The 23,264-nt window shown below is 42.1% G+C and overlaps 1 protein-coding gene across 1 annotated transcript in view; it reads right to left on the bottom strand.

Annotated features, from left to right (window-relative positions):
• TEX26 (testis expressed 26) overlaps positions 1–16,439 on the bottom strand; it is a 39,134-nt gene extending 22,695 nt beyond the window's left edge. Inside the window, 5 exon segments of the mRNA XM_065896330.1 lie at positions 1,188–1,356; positions 5,524–5,692; positions 12,136–12,220; positions 16,377–16,410; positions 16,413–16,439. Of these exon segments, the coding sequence (XP_065752402.1) occupies positions 1,188–1,356; positions 5,524–5,692; positions 12,136–12,220; positions 16,377–16,410; positions 16,413–16,439 (484 nt within the window).
• Between the last annotated feature and the right edge of the window lie 6,825 nt (positions 16,440–23,264).

Raw genomic sequence — 23,264 nt, 5'->3', positions numbered from 1 at the left:
TTCTGCCCAGCAGTGTTGGGAAGCTTTGCAATCTTTGAGTGATAACTGATCATGGGAGGCCCTTCAACTCTCTGGCCTCCATTTCCTCACCTAGAAATTGAAGGAGTCTTTTCTGGTTCTGAACATCTATGGTCCCCTAATCCTAATGACGTATTTTTAAATTGTACTTTGTGAAACTGTAAAGCTTTGTCACTTCTAGCACTTGCCATCTCTGCAGCCAAAACTAAGAGAAAGGAAGAATGCGAGTGATAACATGTTTTCCTATTCAATGTCCATGTTGTCATGCTCAGTGTTACAAACGCCAGCTGAGGGCTGGATATCAGGTGTGGGGGGGGGCGGGGGGTGTTCCTGGTTTACTCTCCAGTTATGTGATTTTTGTCTAAAGCGCTACTTGATCCCAACTCCATGCAAGGAATAAATCACTGTCTCAGACTAACGCCAGATCGTCCTCTTACCCAGGAACTCGGAGGTGGCTTGGTCAATGGAACTTTTAAAAACTTTTCTGTTGTAAACAGTAGCAGTTGGGGTCATAAAAGAACACTCAAGTAAAATCACTGCTGAATGCAAAGATGCTTGAAGGATGTGCTGTGTGGATAAAATTCCAGGGGATAACTGACAAGTCTAATTTGATTCCCGAGGAACTTTTTTTTTCTTTTGGTTGTTTAATAGCAACTAAACCCTTCCTTTCATTTTATGTGGGGGGCATGTCCCCCAATCCCAACAACTGTCCCTCCCAGGCAGAGGATGTACTCATTTCACAGCACAAGCAGTCATTTCTCTTCTGAGACATCATCCTCATTCCCTGGGTTTGAGGCTAAGTGCCCCAGAGTCCTAGTTTTGATTCCATTCAGGGGTCACTGACATTCTCTATGACTATTATCAAGGTCACCCACCAGGGCCCTATGTGTTGAGGAATCTTGGAGCGAGAACAGTCTATGAAGTTGTTTTAAAAGCTGCAGGTGTGAGGGCTTCCCTGGTGGCGCAGTGGTTGAGAGTCCGCCTGCCGATGCAGGGGACGCGGGTTCGTGCCCCGGTCCGGGAAGATCCCACATGCCGCGGAGCGGCTGGGCCCGTGAGCCGTGGCTCGTGAGCCTGTGTTCTGCAATGGGAGAGGCCACAACAGTGAGAGGCCCACATACAGCAAAAAAAAAAAAAAAAAAAAAAAAAAAAGCTACAGGTGTACTTACCTAGGCCCTGAGAAGTAATGGGTAGGCTTGAGTAACATCCATATTTGAAACTAAAATCCTGAAGCTCAGGAATTTTAGCTGGAATTTGGTAATTCCATCGAGATTCAGTGTCTGCTGGTCGGGGAAGTGAGTTTTTCCATTCCAGAAACATCTGAGAATGTTGCTTAATCTTTTGAGCTGGGGTACAGATGAAAGGCAATAATTACTCCTTGTAGGCTCTTTCTAAGTAGCCTCATATTTTCATTCCATTCTGCTTCTGTCAGTAACTCCCAATTTATCACACTAAGACACACTCTTCTTGCATTTGGAGGTATGGTCGATGTACTTTTTAGGGACATTTCAACCAGGAAATACTTTTCTGCTCTATGAGGCACAGGAAGTACAAGTTCAAATGATTAGAAGTAGTTTCTAATGAGTATATTGTACATCAGTTAGGAGTGCTCATTTGTTTCTGCTCCGTGGACTCAGGAAGCATGTCTCACTCCAGTAGTCCTGCCTAGTCCCTGGGGCAGGGGTTAGGGTGCAGAGTGAGAGATTTTAGTTAGGGCTACGGTCGCCATATAAAACATAGGGTGCCACTTAAATTTGGGGGGGCCACGCCATGTGACTTGATCCCAACCAGGGATCAAACCCGTGCCCCCTGCAATGGAAGCACAGGGTCCTAACTACTGGACTACCAGGGAATTCCTGGATGCCAGTTAAATTTGAATTTCAGATAAACAATGAATAATTTCTTAGTGTAAGTATGTAGAGGTACACATTTTTTTACCTGTTATACATCATTATTCAGATTTAACTGGGCACCCTGTATTTTTATTTGCTAAACCTGGCAACCTTAGATTGGGCAGTGCATATCATCCCCATTATCTGGAAAAGAACCACTCAAAGGAAAAGAACCTTACCGATGGAGGGTTAGGTAAGATCATTGTCATTAGTGGACTGTAGCACTATTATTTTTGGAAATAACTCTGCTGACGAATACTCATTAAACATATGATCCTTAAATACCTCTGAAGCACTGACTAAAACCAGGTTCCACAAGCACCACCAGATTAACTGAGGAGAGAATCACACGTCATTTCACCTGGAGCGAGTTCATCCCTAATTCTTGCTACAAAACGTTGATTCAGAGGCACATCATACAACACCAACTTTAATTGGGACACAGATATTAAAAACATGAATATCACCTAATAAGGACCTACTGTATAGCACAGGGAACTCTACTCAATACTCTGTAATGGACTACGTGGGAAAAGAATCTAAAAAAGAGTGGACGTATGTATACATATAACCGATTCACATTGCTGTACACCTGAAACTCACACAACATTGTAAATCAAGTATACTCCAATAAAAATTTTTTAAAAATAAATAAAATGAAGAGAAAAAATTCAAATTGTGGAAATATGGACAAAATCAGCTACTTGTGATAGGAGATGAAAAAGAGATTAGAAATAAAGATTAAAGTCTTCTCTGAAAAAATAAAATAAGTGATACTAGAAAAAATAAAGTATTCATAACCCTAAAAAAAAAAAAGCCACAAATATGATGAGCAATGTCACAACAGTGCTAATTACTGTTAACACAAACCTCTATTCTTTTTCCAAAATAGTTTTTCAATAGGTCTTTTCAAAATAAATTCAAATGTACATTGTATATCAAACAATATGTGATGTCATCTACTGGTACTCGAGAGCATTTTAATACTGATTTGTAAAAATTGATCTTTGTCCAGACCAGCACAGTGGGAAAGGGTTTCACTACATGGTGCCTCTTAGTTTAGATGACTCAGGGAGAGAGGCCATGGGTACTCAATGGCCCTCATAATGACCTCATAAACCACCCGAGGAGAAGGCAAGGTTATAGAGAGAGAAGAAAACTCTCGGGCTCAAACATCAGGACATTCCTTAAGCTATTTTGGAAAATCATCTGGTATTGTTCCCAGTAAGCAGCATCTATAAGTTGGTTTTTGTAAATTACTAATGACTTTATTAATAAATAAATTCCCGTTGAAATACTTGATACAGATGCCTATCCTTCTCCCCTAGCTGACACTCAAAAGCAAATGTTTTCAGTTCCTATATGGATTCTGTGCCAAGGTTAAAGGTAATTAAGTCATTGTTCTACCTCAAGACAATCTCAAACCAGTGTGATTAGAAAGAGATATACAGGATACACGGATATGGAATGTGATATCTTGCAACCATAACACTTGGAACTGTGGTTCTCACATGGAAATAATACATCAGAAATACCTAGGAAGGTTATTCCAAAATATACCTGCTGAACCTTATCCCAGACATTGAGACTTTCTAGAAGTGGGACCCAGGCACTTATATTGTGAACAAGCTTCTCATAAGAATCACTCACTCAGAGCTGTGGATAAGGTGCTACAGAAGCCCAGAGGCTCTGTTACCGGAAGGGAAGGAAGACAAGAATCAAAAAAGCACACACAGCAAAAGGCGTGTTTTGAAAATGGGTCAACACCGAAGCAAAAGATGCACAGAGTGTTCATGAAATGCGGTCTAGTTGGTGCGAGTGAGGAACGCAGGGAAGTGGGGACTGGCTGAGGGTGAAGCAGGAGAGGAAAGTTAGGAGCCACGCTGAGAAGGGTATTGAGGGGCTGGTCCATGTGGACCAGGATGGACCAGCATAGAAGTAGAGCAACTGGAGATGAAGACCCAGAAAAGACAAAAGTCAGGCTCTGGATTTACTCTGCGTTCCTTTGAAGATAAAGATTAAGTCTTTTTTTTTTTTTTTTTTTTGCAGTACGCGGGCCTCTCACTGTTGTGGCCTCTCCTGTTGCGGAGCACAGGCTCCGGACGCGCAGGCTCAGCGGCCATGGCTCACGGGCCCAGCCGCTCCACGGCATGTGGGATCCTCCCAGACTGGGGCACGAACCCGTGTCCCCTGCATCGGCAGGCGGACTCTCAACCACTGCGCCACCAGGGAAGCCCCTAAGTCTTTTTTTAAAATTAATTTTTATTGGAGTAGAGTTGCTTTACAATGTTGTGTTAGTTCCTACTGCACAGCAAAATGAATCAGCCGTACATATACGTACATCGTCTCCCTTTTGGACTTCCTTCCCATTTAGGTCACCACTGAGCATTGAGTAGAGTCCCCTGTGCTATACAGCAGGTTCTCATTAGTTACCTATTTTATACACAGTATCAATAGTGTATATGTGTCAATCCCGATCTCCCAATTCCTCCCATCCCTCCACTTTCCCCCTCGGTATCCATATGTTTGTTCTCCACGTCTGTGCCTTTATGTACTTAATTAAGATTAAGTCTTATTCTTCATTGATCCTTAGTACATACCACTGTAATAGACCTCAGTAAATATTTACTAAATTAAAGAGTGAATAAAAGAAAAAAAAAGAAATGTAATTGCTATGTATTAGCAATTAATCTGAACCACACTCTAGTTACTGCCTATGTGATATGTGCTTAAAGTACCTATTAGTTCTTCTTGACTAATGGTTTTATTGTCTGTATAAAATTTCATGTTAATGAGCTCCTTCGGCATTATTAAGAGAAGTTCCTGATACAAAAGGACCTGACCAAGGTCACATATTGTATAGTATGATTCCACATATAAAATATCTAGAGACAGAAAGCAGATTGGTAGTTGCTAGAGACTAGGGGAGAGGGAAACAGGGAATACTTTCTTAATGGGTACAGGGTTTCCTCTTGAGATTATGAAAATATTTTGAAATGCGGCAGAGGTGGTGGTTGTAGAACATTATGAATGTACTAATAGCCAGTGATCTGTTCACATTAAAATGGTTAATTCCACGCTACGTGAATTTCACTTCAATAAAAAAAAAAACTTTCAGGGACTTCCCTGGTGGCGCAGTGGTTGAGAGTCCGCCTGCCAGGGCAGGGGAAGCCGGTTCGAGCTCTGGTCCAGGAGGATCCCACATGCCGTGGAGCAACTAAGCCCGTGCGCCACAACTAGTGGGCCTGTGCTCTGGAGCCCGTGAGCCACAGCTACTGGGCCTGCGTGCTGCAACTGCTGGGGCCCATGTGCCTGGAGCCTGTGCTCCGCAACTGGGGAGGCCATTGCCGTGAGAGGCCCGCACACAGTGGTGAAGACCCAGCGCAGCCAAAAATAAATAAATAAAATAAATAAATTTATTAAAATAAATGTTTCTTATGTAAGGGGATAAGGAAGTAGGAGTTAGAAATAAATGTGAGAAGGTGAGCAAAAAATAGTCTAAGAAGGACCACAGCTGTAGATGATGAAGGATCTTTGGGATATATCCAAACTCTCATTCTTACGGATTATTGATAGAATCTCACGTTCAAAAGATATGTAGATATTATCTTACTTGACTGGGGTAATAAGATTTGTGGTTCTTGATTCCTCTTGAAGTTCCAATGTTGATCAAATCTTCTTTAGAATATGATTTCCAAACATACTCATCATTGTACTGTGTCTGGTTGGGAACAGGATAACTAAGTGAATATGTATATCCTAATCTTCTGGTACTTTTCTGACTGTGAGAAAAGGGTGGAAACTAGAGTAAGGGATTAAATACCAAATTTCACAAGAGTACACATGTCAAATAATTTTTGAAAGATTGGCTGCCTTAAGACTTGATGCCAGAAATAATTTAATTTCTAGGTTTCCCTGAAAAGAAACAATCCTGTATATTATTATGGCCCTTAACAAAAGTAAGAGTGTCCTAAATTTAAAAGAATAATCTGAAATTCATTAATTTTTTAATTAATTTTTTTAAAGAGATGAGTACTCTTCTGTGTAAACGGTTCTTGAGTATAACTAAATACTTGGTGAAGGAAAGTTTCTTTATGTAAAAAGTATTCCAGTTAATAAAAGGAAAAATATAAGAATTAGGATACCACTAGCTTGCAAGTCCCTAATGAAATAATGCATCTAGGCAATGATCAGCATTGGATATACATACCCAACACCACCTATTAAATACTTTTGTGAAAATACCCAACCTGAATCAGATGAGGTCTTTGGAATATTAGATTACAGGAAATACATGAAAAGAAGGATAGTTTTAAATGACACTATGGGGATGGAGTCAGAAAAATCCAGGACAAATCATCTGTTTCTTCAACAAAGAAATTCTCAGAAAAAAAAAGTGGAGGAACCTGCAGATTAAATGAAGTAAGAGAATACAATGCAGAGACCTTGTCTGGATTCAATTTCTAACCAACTGTTTGGTTTTTTTTTTTTTAATTATGAGACAACTGGGGAAAATTTGATCGCTTATTGGCTATTTGATATTAAGGAATTGCTTTTTTAGGTGAGATAATGGTATTGTTACATATTTTTAAAGCATCCTTATCTTTCAAGAGATACATAAAAATATACTTAGACTTATGATATAATGCCTGGAATTTGCTTCAACATTAGCCAGTGGGAAGGCTAAGTGGAGGATATACATTAAGAATGTCCATGTGTTGTTGATTATTATAGCTGGATGATAGCTGGGGATTTATTGTATATTCCTTTGTGTGTGTCTAAAATATTTCATATTGACTTTTTTAAAAAAGAGGGCTGGGTAAGATTCAGGTTACGTCTGTAAGAAACCAAACATCTGGAAATTGGGATACATCTGGATGCTGTACTATTTCACTTGTCATTCAGATGTACAGATTCAAGCATGACTGTGGTCCTAAATCAAACTGAAGTCCTCGAAGGTGCATGAAGACCTTTCCAAAGGGATCACAGCACAAATTGCTTTAAAGGAATAGATTTTCACATCCGCATTTCTCAGTATATTCTTTCTTAACATGCATCTGCCTGAGAACAAAGCTGCATATCTAGTGGGTCTTTTCCTTCCCGCATCCTTTTCTCCCTTCCCCACTTCACCATAGGATCTTACTAAGGTGCATTACACCTCAGGGTGTTAGCTGCCAATGGTGAGAGGGACGCCGGGCAAAGGGAACTTCATTTTGGTGATTTCAGGGAACTCCTTTGTAACCCAAATTCCATATACTTACCTAGGGCTTGCTGTTCTAGGTCAAGAGTAAAGGGTGGGGCTATAACCAGAGCATTATGGCCGGTGCAGGGATGTTCTGAATGTAGGTACACTGTAGATTGGTGTGGCTGAGAGTAATGACTAGTTTTCCCTGTCCTAAAAATTATCAAATGTTCATCCCTCTTTAAGGAGAAGCTTCTAAGAGGAGAGCAGAGAATATAGATTGCTGAAAATGGCTCTTTCCCCTACATATTTAAAGGTAAGCATTTTTCCAGCTTTAAAAAAATCCCTAGGATACGTCACTAGCTGGAAAGAAGAGCATCTCTGTTTAGATGAAGCAGTACAGGATGGCGATGCTGATTCTTTTCAATGTACCTGGAATCTTTTCTGAGACTATCAAATTTTTAAAGATTCACTGGATAAAACTGGTACATAAAAATCTTGTGATCTTTTTTTCAGATTTTGTATTCATCATTCAATAAGGTATTTAAAGCTAAGTTTTTAACCCAAACATATTATGGAATATTTACTTCAATATAGCCAGTCCTCATTTTATTTTATGATGTAAGATATTTAACAATACATGAAAGTATACGCTAGCTTGTCAGACTAGTAATTTTCCATACATAACTATATACTTACCATATATAACTTTCTCTTTCATTAAATACATAGTAAATGTTTGATTTGGTTTCCAAAGAAATCAATGAAATTGTTTCTGATTTTTATGCATGATATTATTTAATTATTTTCCAAAGTCAAGCACAGAGTTCTGCACACATGAGAACATATCTAACTAAAGAACCTCATAGTTTTTATCATACTCCTCACTTCACAGATAACTTACATATTTAGCTACACATTTCATTGCATTATTTTTGTTACTTGGATGTAATTAATCATATTAGACCTGAATCTTTCTACACTTCTCCTGTCTACTTTTAATAATCTTCCCTACAATATGTATTCTATAATTTATCAGTAGTTTTCATAATATCCCTCAAAACATATATTAACATTTATTTAAACTAGAATTGTAGTCAGATTTTTATTTTGACAGGAAGTAAACCTAATTTCACTTGTTGGTTGGAGCAGAAGGACTGATTTTACCAGCTAGGTGAACATGGTGTAAATTGTATGAGTTAAATCTTCAGCTCAAAGATTTGGATAAAAATATATTTAGAGTATGCAATGACAAAAGCATTTTTATAAAAAAAAAGATTATATTGGAAAACCTTTATTGAAATTAATGTTCCTATTTTCCAAGTCCTTTTTGAGTATACAATATTAAATAAGTTTCTTCCAAATGAAGGAGCAACAGATGTAATTTAATAGTCATTTGTTAAGACGTGCCTTTTCAGGCCATATATGACAAACCCACAGCAAACATCATTCTCAGTGGTGAAAAATTGAAAGCATTTCCTCTAAGATCAGACACAAGACAAGGATGTCCACTCTTGTCACTATCATTCAACATAGTTTTGGAAGTCCTAGCCATGGCCATCGGAGAAGAAAAAGAAATAAAAGGAACCCAAATCAGAAAAGAAGAAGTAAAACTGTCACTGTTTGCAGATGACATGATACTATACATAGAGAATCCTAAAGGTGCCACCAGAAAACTACTAGAGATAATCAATGAATTTGGTAAAGTTGCAGGATACAAAATTAATGCACAAAAATCTCAAAATGAAAATCAAAATTAATGCACAAAATAACATAGGAAGAACACTCTTTGACATAAATCACAGCAAAATCTTTTAGACCCACCTATTAGAGTAATGGAAATAAAAACAAAAATAAACAAATGGGACCTAATGAAACTTAAAACTTTTGCACAGCAAAGGAAAATATAAATAAGATGAAAAGACAACACTCAGAATGGGAGAAAATATTTGCAAACAAATCAACAGACGAAGGATTAATCTCCGAAATATATAAACAGCTCATGCAGCTCAATATTAAAAAAAAAAACAACCCAATCAAAAAAATGGGCAGAAGACCTAAACAGACACTTCTCCAAAGAAGACATACAGATGGCCAAGAGGCACATGAAAAGCTGCTCAACATCACTAATTATTAGAGAAATGCAAATCAAAACTACAATGAGGTATCACCTCACACCAGTTAGAATGGGCATCATCAGAAAATCTGCAAACAACAAATGCTGGAGAGGGTGTGGAGAAAAGGGAACCCTCTTGCACTGTTGGTGGGAATGTAAATTGATACAGCCACTATGGAGAACAGTATGGGGGTTCCTTAAAAAACTAAAAACAGAATTACCATATGACCCAGCAATCCCACTACTGGGCATATACCCTGAGAAAACCATAATTCAAAAATACACATGTACCCCAATGTTCATTGCAGCGCTATTTACAATAGCTAGGTCATGGATGCAACCTAAATGCCCGTCGACAGACGAATGGATAAAGAAGATGTGGTACATATGTACAATGGAATATTACTCAGCCATAAAAAGGAACGAAATTGGGTCATTTGTAGAGACGTGGATGGACCTAGAGACTGTCATACAGAGTGAAGTAAGTCAGAAAGAGAAAAACAAATATCATATATTAACACATGTATGTGGAATCTAGATAAATGGTACAGATGAACCGGTTTGCAGGGCAGAAATTGAGACACAGATGTAGAGACCAAATGTACGGACACCAAGGGGGGGAGTGGCGGGGAGGGGGGAGCTTGGTGGTGGTGGGATGAATTGGGAGATTGGGATTGACATGTATACACCAATATGTATAAAACTGATAACTAATAAGAACATGTCTACAAAAATAAAATAAAATATTTTAATAAAAATTTTATATAAAAATACAATAAAATAAAAATAAAATTCAAATATAAAAAAAAGACAGGCCTTTTCAGTATACTTCTCAGAAAAACGAGATAGGGAATAACTCAATAACTGGATGACAAATCATCTAATTATTTGCTTTCAATGAAACTGAAGGAGTACACAACCAAGCTGTCAGCCAATCAATCATTAAAAAATCACCTTGTGATTTTTGGCATATAACCATAAAGAGTTCAGAGTATCGAATGGCAATGCTACACTAAAACTCCTTTCATTCACATCTACTTAATTATGAGAACAAGGTTTCTCAACACTAGCATTTATAAATTGAAAAAAAAAAAAAGCAGGAAAAATTGATGCTGAATGTGGTCTCATTCCCAACATAAGAACACTCAAATCTGGAGACATAAAGTAATTGAAAACAAAACAGCCCCATTTATCTCATCAAGATGCAATTCCAAAAAATCTACTTTTTCTGTTTAGTAATTATTAACATTTGTAATGTGTTTATTGCTTTGAGCAAGTCTGTACTAAAAATAATTGTGATAACTCAATACTTAGGGTCCTATAACATGTTTAAAAATTAATGTCAATGAATGTACTGAAATAGTTGCAAAGAGGTATAATGGGGTGATCGATAAATTGCTTTCAAACACAAAATATATTAGAGCAGCGCAAAATTCTATGGAGGAAGTAGACTGGGAGTAAGAGCTCAAGAAGGAAAGGGAATGAAATAAATGATCTGTTAAAGAAGAGCTTGTTCGTATATATTTTTTTAAAAGGGTCAGAGTGAGTATCAATTTGCTAAGGTGGTTAGATTACCCACTGGTTATATGTAAAGAAATGATTTAATGGTCTTGTTTTAAAACGTCAATATTTAGGATGGGCTGGAAGTTTTATCTTTTACAGCTATTTAAATTTATAATAAGAAGTTTTCTGTGGACTTTAAAAATATGTGAATTTGAAGACCACTGACCTAGACTCCATAAGTACCCATTTGGTTTTGGCTTTCATCCCAAATGTTTCTTCTTCAGACAACTGTTACTGTTTGGGAAGCTGGCATAATCCTTACCGTCAGATGGTAAACCTCCCAGTAGGGGATATAACGTGACTCAGTGGGATAGCCGGTAACTCGGAAATTAGGAGTCCTTTAGACCTGCACTTTTTGGAAGTCTGTCGTATATTATGCTGGGGGAAAATGAATGAAAATTTGGGGGGTAACTTCTTCGTGCTATAGTCACTGGACTAGTGCTTTCAGTTTGTCCTCAGAACCACCACCTAATGCAGCAGTCATCGTTCCCACTTTGCCAACCATAAACCTGAGCTGTAGCTGGCTGGTTACTCGCCTAAGGGAGCAGAGAAAATAAGGGGTAATTAGAGCAGGGAGCTGAGGCTGGAACCCATTTCTGCCTGACTGCACCACACAGTCTGGACAGTACTCCATTTGACTTCTCGACAATGTGAACTTTAAAGGTGAAAAGATCCTCTATATTGGAAGTAATTTACAGAGTGAACACAGACAAGGGAAGGTCCTCCATGCTAATTTCCCACCTACCGTTGATGCAATGAAAGATGGCAGGGCTTTCGCAGCCCCACCCTCTCTCAGCCACCATTGAGCTTAGAGAGGCAGCTGATGGACAGAAATTCCCACCACCCTCGGTTCAGGTGGAATTGAGGGAGAAGTTGTAAGCAAACGTTGCTTTAGGAAGCAATAGTTGGAGGAGTGAAGGTAGGGGTAAGGGGACTGTGGCCTTGTTCCAGCTTCCAAGACTAGTGTTGGGTGGAAGTGCTAACAATTACTCACTTATCCAGTCATTCAGTTGTCATTGCCTGCCTACTGTATACCAGGTAATGAACTCAATACATGCTCCATGTTTAGGTAGCACAGTTCTATTAACTGTATACTGGCTCTGTTGTAAAGCATGATACACAGTGGCTTTATGAAGGATCCATGTGTTAATTTTCTCAATTTTCCTGTAGGAGCTTGGGATACTCTTTGAAGGGGAAACCCCCTCTGATGCTTGGAGGAGACCTGTGCGTGCAGTGGGTCTTATCTGAGTTCATTTTCTATAAGCCTTGTCTGATTACTCTCTGTTGGTTTTGGACTCTGAATAATAGAAGAAAGGTGAACAAATTCAAGCGTGTATATCAATCTGATTTGAATAGGGATGTACCGAATTAAAGCAGGCACCGCTCCTGTCTTAGGTGTGAACGCAGTCTTCGTCGTGGTGGCGTAGGAATCCCGATCGGTATCACCTGCTAGAAGCACAATAAAACAGTTTTAAATGTGGCAAGCCAGCATATTTTGATCAAATGTTGTTTTAATAATTAAAATAATTTTGCAAGAGACAAACATTCCGGGTGGTAATGCAGAGTGTAGAGGAATGAAGGCCAACTTGTGAGCTCCACTAGGGAAGAGGGGAAGCTCAATTTAATTAGGAGTTGCCCCCCTAGATGAAAATAGGTCTGTTGTTTTTCTTGAGAATTCACATATACTATTTTAAAGAATTCGAGCAATACATAAAAACATAAAGACAAGAGTTCATTTGAAATTCTATCATCTGAGGATGTTCACCATCGCTGCTTTATTGCCTGACTTTTCATGCATCATATTAGATATACCTGCAAATGCATGAACTGATTTTACACAAAGAGGGTCATAGTTTCCATGTCAGGTTCTCTCCTGGACCCCTTGTCGTGGCTCCTTCCTGGCCCTGCTTGTAATCACCCTCCTCCCAGGTAGCCCATGTTAACAATTGTGCCTGTTTCTTTCCAGATTTTTATAACTGCTACTATAATCATATACAGATTGATATATACGTATATCAATACATTATCACATTGGGTTCTAGTCCTATTTTGTTTTACAAAAACAGGCTCATCTTACACAAAGTGTCCTCTTCTACCTGTCACTTAACGGCGCCGTATGGGAAGCCCCTCTGACTCGTCTGGTGCAGCTCTAAGTAATTCTTTGTAACGACTGTGCGAGATTCCGCGGCACAGCTGTTCTTTAAAGCTGTGAGAGTGAGTGAGCTCAGCAAGGGAGGGAGTGGCATTAGAGGAGGTGACGTCCAAAGGCTGAAGCCCGGGGCCCCCCAGTGTCAAGAGGCTGGGGAGATGAGGGGAAGCCGGTGAAGGAGGCTGAGAAGCTCAGTGAGCGAGGTGAGTGGAGACCCAGGAGGCTATGGTGTCCTGATGGCCGAAGGAAAAACATGATTCCAGGAGGAGGGAGGGACACCTACAACGGCAAATGCTGCTGGCGGGCCCGGAGGGTGAGGATGGAGAATTCACCGGTATGCAGACACGAGGCTTGATCTGCCCCAACCTCCCCTTGTGAACGGAGGTACCACCAGATTACTTGGGAATATATTTTAAAAATTTAATTCGATCATTCTCTCTTTCTTCATATCTAGGCAGTTACCTGTGGCTTTTTAGATTTCACTAGCACCTGGGTGAAATGATCCCTTCCATGTTCGAAGCAAAGCCGTCTGGGGTCCATCACCTCACCTCTCACACCGCACCCACCTCACTGCCTGCCTTTTCTCCCGTTCACGCATCCTGAATACAATTGCCGTAAAGCATCTTTCTCAAAGGTGTCTTCAATTTCCAAATAGTCTGAAAACCTATATGCCACTGCCTACATATAAAAAAGAAACATTTAATTTTTGCCATCTGTGTACTTCTCCCCATCTCTCCCATCTCTCCATCTCTGCCATCCAGGGCTTGTTTCTCATCGAACAGGTCCTTGAATCCAGTCAGGCAGCTGCATCTGCCCCTCTGTAACTATTCCTCCGCCGCCTTCACACAGGGTGAGTTTCACCTCCACCTGAGGCTTCCCCGGGCTAACTAAAGCCTTAGCCCCTGCCTGTCACACTCTGTCCTTCTGTTCACAGACTCCTGGCTGGTGTCTACGCTCTGATCCCATTATACTAGAAATGACATTATCCTTTGATTCTTCTGCTTTAGTGGGAACCACTTTATACTTTAAAGCATTTTATTCCAACAGCAGAATTAATGTTCTTTGTTAAGAGAATTTCAAGCACGGACAGGTAGGTGGGGAGAAATTGTGAGGCTGTGTTGCTCTTAAAATAAACTAGCACTTCACCTGATTTGAAGCTCTGAGCTTGACTCTTAGAAGGATCTGGAAGGATCTTCTGCACAGAGACTGTCTTTTTCCGAAGCAAGCAACACCAGTCTAGGCCTGATCACTCTTTGCAGACGCAAGTAGGATTTGAGATGAAGAACACGCTAGATTATCCGGTGGGCCCTAAATGCAATTTCAGTGTCCTCATAAGAAAGGCAGGGGGAGGTTGGCCACGGAAGAGGAGGAGGTGATGTGACCATGGAGGCCGAGACTGGAGTGATGGGCCACAGGTCAAGAATGCTGACAGGGCTTCCCTGGTGGTGCAGTGGTTGAGAGTCCGCCTGCCAATGCAGAGGACACGGGTTCGTGCCCCGGTCTGGGAGGATCCCACATGCTGTGGAGCGGCTGGGCCCGTGAGTCATGGCCGCTGAGCCTGCGCGTCCGGAGCCTGTGCTCCGCAACGGGAGAGGTCACAACAGTGAGAGGCTCGCGTACCGCAAAAAAAAAAAAAAAAAAGAATGCCGACAGCCACCAGAAGCTGGAAGACGCAAGGACGGATTCTCCCCAAGGGCCACCAGAGGGAGTGCAGCCGTGCCAATAGCTTGATACCAGGCTTCTGGCCTCCAAAATGTGAAAAAAATAAATTTTTATTGTTTTCAGCCACCAGTTTGTGGAAGTTTATGGCGGTCCTTGGACGGAATACAGCACTTAAGAGCCCAGTCGATAGTAATAGTTCGATAGCAATTCGTCCATAGACGTCATCAGCCTCATCCTATTTTGAGACCAGAGCTGGACAGTGACACATTAGGCCCACCTTTTAGAGGGTGACCCTTCCATCAGTGGAGGATGGAGTAGCACAGAGTGGCTGTTAGAGACTCAGGACCGGAGGTGAAGGGGCAAACTCCCCCAGGGGAAGGGACACTTTGGAGGCAGAATCAGTGACACCTGGTGATGACATTGAGGTGTCAGTGAAGCTGCCCTCCCCTCTCCTTTAAGCAGATGGGACCCTCCATACTGAGCTTCCAAGTCTAGGAAGACAAAGAGTATAGTTTTGTACGTGTTGCGTTTGAGGCCCTTCTGTGACATCCAAATGCATCTGGTAGACAGATGGATATTTTGGTCTGAGATTTAGGAAGAGCATCTGAGTTAGAGATAAAGATGAGAGAGCCATTGATTGGCACCTTTATGTAGACTAGAAGCCCTGTGGCAGGATATGGCCGCTCACATAGGAGATGTAAACCAAGAAGGAGAAAACCTGGAGGATGCCAACGTTCCCAGACAAGAGGGGGGAGAGCAGACAGTGAAAGAAACCACGACAGGGTGGCTAGAAATGGAGGATGAGACTCAGGGGGGTGGGGCGGGGGGCGGGGTTCCTGGGGAGGGCTCCAGCTCCTCTGCCTGGACACCATAGAGAAACTCGTGTTGTAAATATTTTTGTATTAATTGTTTTCATTTGCTATTCGTAATTTACAAAGGGATGAATGGGATGAAAGTGTGCATTTCATTCATTCTCCTGGGACTACAGTTCCAGGGAGTTTGCAGTTGAACAACCCCCACTGCTCTGTAGCCGCCAGGGAACCACAATTACCCAGCTAGAGGGCTGCGATGGCTTATTATTGCCATGAGAAAGACCAGGGTGGAGCTGACTACACAGTAGTCACGCCAGTAGCACCACAGCTAGAGTGGCTCTCCCTCCACTGACACAAAAAGCTGAGTTAGTAAACCAGCTGCATTCGCATGCAACATTAGCATTAGAAGCACTGCCTCTGTTAAATACAAAATCCCTTTGAAAGAAAAACCAGCGAAGTTTAGAAGCGACAGCTGAATGCCATAGTTCCCAGCCTCTGCTACAGCCACCGGGGTGGGGGTGGGGGACGCTGCAGACCCACTTGGGGGTTGCTTCTCTGCATTCTGCAGCCCCTCCCCGCCCTCTTTCTGCGCTGTTTCCCAGATCCTGCCGGGGATCAGGGCCCCCGCTGGGTCTGCTCTCTTCAGAGCTCCCGACCTCTGTTGCTTCTTTGTCTTTGTCTTTGTTCTCCAGACACTAGGCCTTCCTTTTGCTTGTCCCCTCCTGGACATTTCATGGGGTGTTTAAACTCCGAGCTGTTTAGGGAGGGCTTTGACAGAAGGTATGGCGAAGGGCTGGAAAGGGGCAAGGTCGTGAACACCCTTTCATTTTCCCTGACTCCCAGCCTCTCCTTAAATCGAGTCCCACCCGTAAGGGGGAGGCACACGCCCTTGAAGACCCGAGCAGCCTTCGCTCCAGGCACCGTGTCTCCAAGGGAGACCCCGTCCCCGCCCCCCGCCGGCTGGCAGGGTCCGCAGTCTTACTTGGCAGGAGCTTGTGGCCGCATTGAGAAGGACACACGGAGCCTCGGGCCCAGGCTCTGCCATTCTTGCTAGAAGAGGCCGTCGCTGGGCCTCTCGCACCAGCCGGGCTGGGTGCTGCGCGGCTGCTTTGAGACGCTTCGCCATGGAGACGCGGGTAGGTTCCCAGCGGCTCAGCCCCTGGCAGACGAGGTGCAGGGCGCTTCACCGGGCCGGCTGGGGGACCCGGTGATGAAAGTAAAAAGATGTGTTTCTAGTAATATGATGGATACCTTACTTTCGTGTATTTGTCTAGTTCATGCAATGAGCTTTCCCGAGAACTGTCTTATATATATTTGGGGAGAGGAGCAAAAGGGGCTGAAGAGAAAGTAATATTGTCAGATTTTCAACTGCAAATTTCCAGCTATGCACAGTTTTCAGCTTAAGCGAATGAAGTCGAAGTCGTCAGGGATCTTGCAGGATCCGAGCAAAAGAAATTAAAAATCACAAGTAATCTTGTGTTACGTGGAACCAGAACCAGAGTTTCTGAGACAGTTTCATGCCATCAAACTGGTCATCTCTGCACAGGAATTAGGAGCCGGCAGGGAGGTGAAAGAAAAGTGCGCTTGGAAAGAGGAGTGAGTAGGGATGTGTGCGACACCTTTCTTCTCACCAGGCCATGTTCCTGGCACCAAAAATCGTTTTTTGTGACGGTCAATTTCATCGTTCTTCTGTCCCCACAGGTTCAACTGGGTCTCTCACCCCCATGTATGTGGAGGGTCTTTTATATTCATATTATTTGACAGCTACCTGGTCATTTGGCACATAGTAGGTGCTTAGTGATACTGAATGTCTCCCGGCTAGGACACAGCTATTACCCACTTGGATGCGAAGAGGAGACAGTAAGTATGCATTAGAGACTGCTGGCACCATGTTTAGAAAGCAATTTACAACCATCCCTTAAGCTTTCAAGGGGTTATTCTAACATAGACCTTAAGTGAACAGTGAAGTAACAAGAGGGGGTTTATCAAAGGAGACAGAATAGGCATCAAAGTAAGGACCCATGTATATATGCAAGGATTCCTCTAAACTGAAGAGCTCAACCAGAAGTTTCTGAGAGTAGAGTCCCATCCATGTAATGGAATGAATGTAACAGATTGAGGCTCTCAAATCTATAGCAATGAATGGTGGGACACACAGACTTCTGTCGATGTTATTAGAAGGGATGAGTCTAAATTAGGATTTAGTAGTGGAGTCTAAATAAAGAAAGTAACACCCAATAACAGATTACTGTCTGGAAATAGTAGAGCTAATTAGCATAGCATAATTTAAAAGAAATACACTTTAAAAATAGAGCAGTGAGTATATAGAATTTTTGCAGTGAATTTGTATTAATATCTTACATGTGTCTCGTCTTAGGCAAGCTGTGAAATGGCGGGGAGGGATACGTGCTGAATCGAGAGCCAGAAGATCTGTCACTTTCTACCTGAAGGCCTTGGGCGTAAAGCAGGTACTGCTCCGAGCCTCAGCTTCCTTACCTGTAAAATGAATATATGAGTACCCACCTCAATGGGCTGTAAAGATGAATCATTCTAAAGATAATTTATAAATCGTAAAGCCACACACACCTAAGGTATTGCTCTTTTGTCTTATTACTCTTTTGATCTTTTTAAAAAAATTTTATTTTTAAAATTTTTAAAATTATTTATTTTATTTTTGGTTGTGTTGGGTCTTCATTTCTGCGTGCAGGCTTTCTTAGTTGTGGCAAGCTGGGGCTACTCTTCGTTGCCGTGCGCTGGCTTCTCATAACAGTGGTTTCTCTTGTCGTGGAGGACGGACTCCAGGCGCGCGGGCTTCACTAGCTGTGGCACGCGGGCTCAGTAGTTGCGGCTCACAGGCTCTAGAGAGCAGGCTCAGTGGTTGTGGCTCACGAGCTTAGATGCTCTGCGGCATGTGGGATCTCCCCAGACCAGGGCTTGAACCCGTGTCCCCTGCACTGGCAGGTGGATTCTTAACCACTGCGCCACCAGGGAAGTCCTTCATTCTTTTTTATAGCCTTTCATTTCTGCTTCTGCTTCTGCAGACGGATGGTTGATACAGGTCCATTTCATTATGAGCAGTACAGCACTCTTCCTGCCTTTGAATTTGGGTTCCTTGAGGCAACTCCGTTTAAGGATTAAGCAGAATATTTTTCCTTTCTTCTTTCCCTCAACAAATACTGCGCACCTGAAGTGAGCTGGATGATGACATTAAGGGCAGTGCCCAGAGTATTATGGGACCTTGGGGGAGGGGGAGAGGAATTGCTTGAGCTGAGTTTTCCAAGATGCCTGGGAGGCAACCAGGTGAAGAGGGAGAGGTGCCCCAAGGCCCAGGAAGGACCCAGGAGGGGGAAACGGCCTGTGTCCTCCAGAGGCCCTGCGAGCTTGGTCTTGCCATACTGTGAAGGGGGAGGGGGACAGCCAAGCAGCCCCACAGCCCCGCTGAGGAGCTCCACCTAACACGAGGAGTGTGCACTGAGCGGGTTAGGCAACGGCGTGAGGGCGCAGGTCAGTAGTTTAAGTAAATCCTCTTTTCCAGGAGTAAGAGAAGCAAGGTTCCATTCACCTGCCAGAGTAGATCCATCACACAGAAACTAAGACCTTGAGGTTACCAATGCTCCTGTGACAGAGTTTTGAATCGACAAAAACCAACCGAGAGTAGCTGCATCAAATGAGTTAAATGGGAACTGGTTTCCAATTCACATTATTACAAGAAATTTCTTTCTGCCACACACATGTACAGAGGGAGCGTGATATGAAGAAGTCAAGATGGGGGTGGGTGGTGGAGGGAAGAGACAGCAACGAAGGAACACTCAAATTTTTTTTTTTTCTTTCTTCCTTTTTTGCGGTACGTGGGCCTCTCACTGCTGTGGCCTCTCCCGTTGCGGAGCGCAGGCTCCGGACGCGCAGGCTCAGCGGCCATGGCTCACGGGCCCAGCCGCTCCGTGGCATGTGGGGTCTTCCCGGACCGGGGTACGAACCCGTGTCCTCTGCATCGGCAGGCGGACTCTCAACCACTGTGCCACCAGGGAAGCCTGAACACTCAAATTTTGCCTGTGAAGGAGAAGAGGGTCTAGTGGGGGAGGAGGGTGTGGATCACATGGAGAGTTATTACTTGAAAGGAGAGAAGAATAACCAAGCTCATAGGCCAAAGGTAAGAAGCAGGGAGAGAGAGAGAGGACTTGATGCTCCAGGAGAGAGTAGACAGGGTCCCAGCCAGGAGAAAGCAGATGTGCCAGCAAGCTATCCCCAAACTGAGCGTGTCCACACCACCTGGGCATTTGACGAGAACACGAGTTCTGAGTCAGTAAGTCGGTGGGGGAGCAAGATTCTGCTTTTCTAACAAGATCCCCAGGTGATTCGTAACGCTCGAGATGGACCGGCGGCCTCGGCATCACCTGGGAACTGGTTAGAAACGCAGAAACACAGCTCTCCCTCCCTCCCCCACCGAGCTCCTGAGTCAGGATCTGCAGCTAAACCTCCAAGAGATTCCAGGGCACATTCAAGTTTGAGGACCTCTGCTCCGGGTAACATGAGAGAAAAGGTTGTCTCCGGAACAAGAGGAAGAATGTGAAAGAGTTGATGGGAGACTTGGCCGGTGACTGTTTCCAAAAGCCCAGAAGAGGTCACGGACATTCTTCAGCAATGCCAAGTGCTTTGGATATGAATGTACTGAGTGAAGGTTTTCTGGCTTGCTTGCTGTATTTTGGCAAGACTTCCTGTTATTATGTGGTATGCAATGCTTTTATTCAAGTGTCTTCATGTAAAAAAACAAAACAAAACTGTCTTTTCTCTTTGTTTTAGCTGATGGATTAACTCGTAAAACATTTTCTCCATTTCTGTGATGGACTCTGTATTATTAAGGGTTCTCTAGAGAAACAGAACCAATCGTGTGTGTGTGTGTGTGTGTGTGTATGTAGAGAGAGAAAGAAACTTAGTTTAAGGAACTGGATCACACAATTGTGGGGACTGGCAAGTCCTAAATCTGCAAAGTAGGCCAGCAGGCCAGAGGACCAGGGCAGCCCAGGGCAGATCCTACATTGCAGTTCAAGTCTGAAGGTCATCTGTGCAAAATTTTGTCTTGCTTAGGGGAGGTCAGACTTTTGTTCTATTCAGGCCTTCAGCTGATGGGAGAGGTCCATTCACATTGTGGAGGGCAATCTGCTTTACTTAAAGTCCACTGATTTAAATGTTAGCCTCATCCAAAACACCCTCATAGAAACATCAAGAATAATGTTTGTCGACACATCTGGACACCGTGGCCCAGCCAAACTGACACTTAAAATTACCATCAGAGATCCAGGTCTTCCTGGGGTCACCTGGTTCACATCTGACACTAAGAGGGGTTGTGTTTAAGCCGTCCAAGAATGATTGCTCTGTTTTTATTGAAAAATCCAGAAAAGAACATTTTGTAATGGTCTCTATTTTATTAGGACAGTCCAGTTTAACAGGGTAAATTCTAAGCTCTGCTTCTAACCTGCCACTCACCAAACTCACATTTTATCCAAATAAAGCCGTAACAGCAAGTTCAGACGTTTGATTCTATCAAAACCTCATCAATCGTATATAAATGTCACCTCCCTCCTGGGCCATCTCTGCTGTCTCTGATTCTTGTGTTTTTCTCTTCTATGAACCCTTAAGAACAATTACTAACGCCTTGCATTATTGGGTCTCTGAAGTTTATTCAAGCCGTGAGTATCAAGTGTGAACAGTCATTCTAAATCTGTTAGACCGGCAGTTAGCCATCCAAATGAACGTTCTCTCCTTCAAAGTAAGCATTTATTATAATGACACTGCCATTGCTTAAAGCATCTTTGAAATTCTTTAGAAACTCCCTTCAAACACTGATGCACATTCTTTTGAATTTCTTAAATTGGGGTATAACTTTGCTCTTTGAAGATAGACGGGTATTTGAAACAGTAAGAAGACATTCGAGCTGATAATTAAGGTAGGCAATCAAGTTGGACAATGTTTTCCTTTGGCCAAAAATCAAACTCTAACCATGAGGTAATAAGAGAAAAACTCCCTTATTCTGTAGATAATGTCCGGATTGCATTCTTGTTGGAAAAAATTAATACCTTCCAAGGTGACTCTTTCACTGAGAACTTCAGTAAATCAGTTGCTTGGATAAATTGATCCTTACATGTTTCTTTTAAAACTAAATTTTACAGTTACACGTCAGTAATTTTATCTCCAAAACTGGATCATAAGCATTTTAGACGCTCTCCTTTTTGAATCTCTCCCGTAGCACTGATTTTATTGTTCTTACTAGCTGTACATCTGTCTTTTACAAGACTGGATGTTCCTTGAGAGCAGGGGCCATGTTTTAGGCGCCTTTATATACCAGCTCCAGTGCACTGCACACAGTAGGCACTCAATCATATGTGAGAAATAAATGAATGAATGGAATGAATGATTGCTTAGGCCATTCTTGTCCTATACATTCCTACTGATCTTAAACTGTTTAAGATGTCTGAATTAGGGCAAATATACATCCAGACTGAGGTCACTTTGACCCAGGAAGATCTGTCCCAATAGACTTTTCACCCATTTTATAGATTTCCCAGTATCAATTCTTTGTGACATTTGCTAATGAAATATACATTAGCACACTGTATATTTCCTTGGAGGCAGTCATAAAACTTTGGTAAGTGAATATCGAATTAAGTAAATGCATTTGGCTATGAGTTGACTGAAAACAATTTTTAATGATAAAAGAAACCTTCCAGGGGCGGACACGGGTTTCAGCCCTGGTCCAGGAAGATCCCACGTGCCGCGGAGCAACTAAGCCCGTGCGCCACAACTACTGAACCTGCGCTCTAGAGCCCATGAGCCACAACTACTGAAGCTCGCGAGCCACAACTACTGAAGCCCGCGTGCCTAGAGCCTGTGCTCCGCAACAAGAGAAGCCACGGCAATGAGAAGCCCGCGCACGAAAACGAACAGTAGACCCCGCTCGCCGCAACTAGAGAAAGCCCGCGGGCAGCAACGAAGACCCAACGTAGCCCAAAACAATAAATAAATAAAATAATAAATTTAAAAAAGAAAACTTCCAGATCTTTAGTCCATTTCTGGAGCGATTACCAAAGGTTTTCCTGAATTCAACTATTTTCAATAAATGGACTTTGTCAATTTTTGTGAATAGAGTTTCTGTTTCCTTTAGGAAGCAGATACCATTGGATATTCACCTAAGGTTTGTTTGTTCTGGTGTATAGCTTACTTTTTTGTTAATACTCTTCATTTTGCAGAGTGAATAACAAATGTTTATCATCTTCTGTTATTAAGGAACATTCCCGTTTTCTGAAACATCAGTATCAATTCTTTTTCTCCAAATACTTCATAGACCTATTCTTCAAAGAAGGCTCTTGATAAAGTAGCTGTAAAACCACAATTCTTACTGTAATAAGTTACAAGGCCAACATACCACCTGCAGAGTGTGACGGAAAGATCACACATACTTGGTCACAAATTTACTCAATTCGATGCTGAATGTTAAGGAAAAATTTAATTGCACAAATATAGTACATACCATTTCAAATATAAATGAAAGGACAATCAGTAGTGCTATCATAATGTATAATACAGGAATATTTTTTAAAAGGACAGAAAAATTATACTCAGGACCCAGAAATCTTTCTCATTATAAGCCTGTGTAGCAACTCATTCATGCAGGTTTTTAGGATGTAAATAGGATGATTTTTTGTTTCTTTTGGAAGAACTCCACTGTAGCTATGAGATGAAAAACGTATTGCTGTAACAATGTATTATGGTAATGGTATAGCTTTCTTCTATTCTGCTTTTAGTGTAAGGATTGCTAAAAGCTTATGAAATACCCAACTGACATAATGTGCTTTTAACAGAGAGGACAATGCCG

The sequence above is a fragment of the Phocoena phocoena genome, chromosome 18, assembly GCF_963924675.1.
Source record: "Phocoena phocoena chromosome 18, mPhoPho1.1, whole genome shotgun sequence".
NCBI classification, from domain to species: Eukaryota; Metazoa; Chordata; class Mammalia; order Artiodactyla; family Phocoenidae; genus Phocoena; species Phocoena phocoena.
The sequence above is the reverse complement of the archived record's forward strand: the minus strand, read 5'-3'. Positions and strand labels throughout refer to the sequence as shown.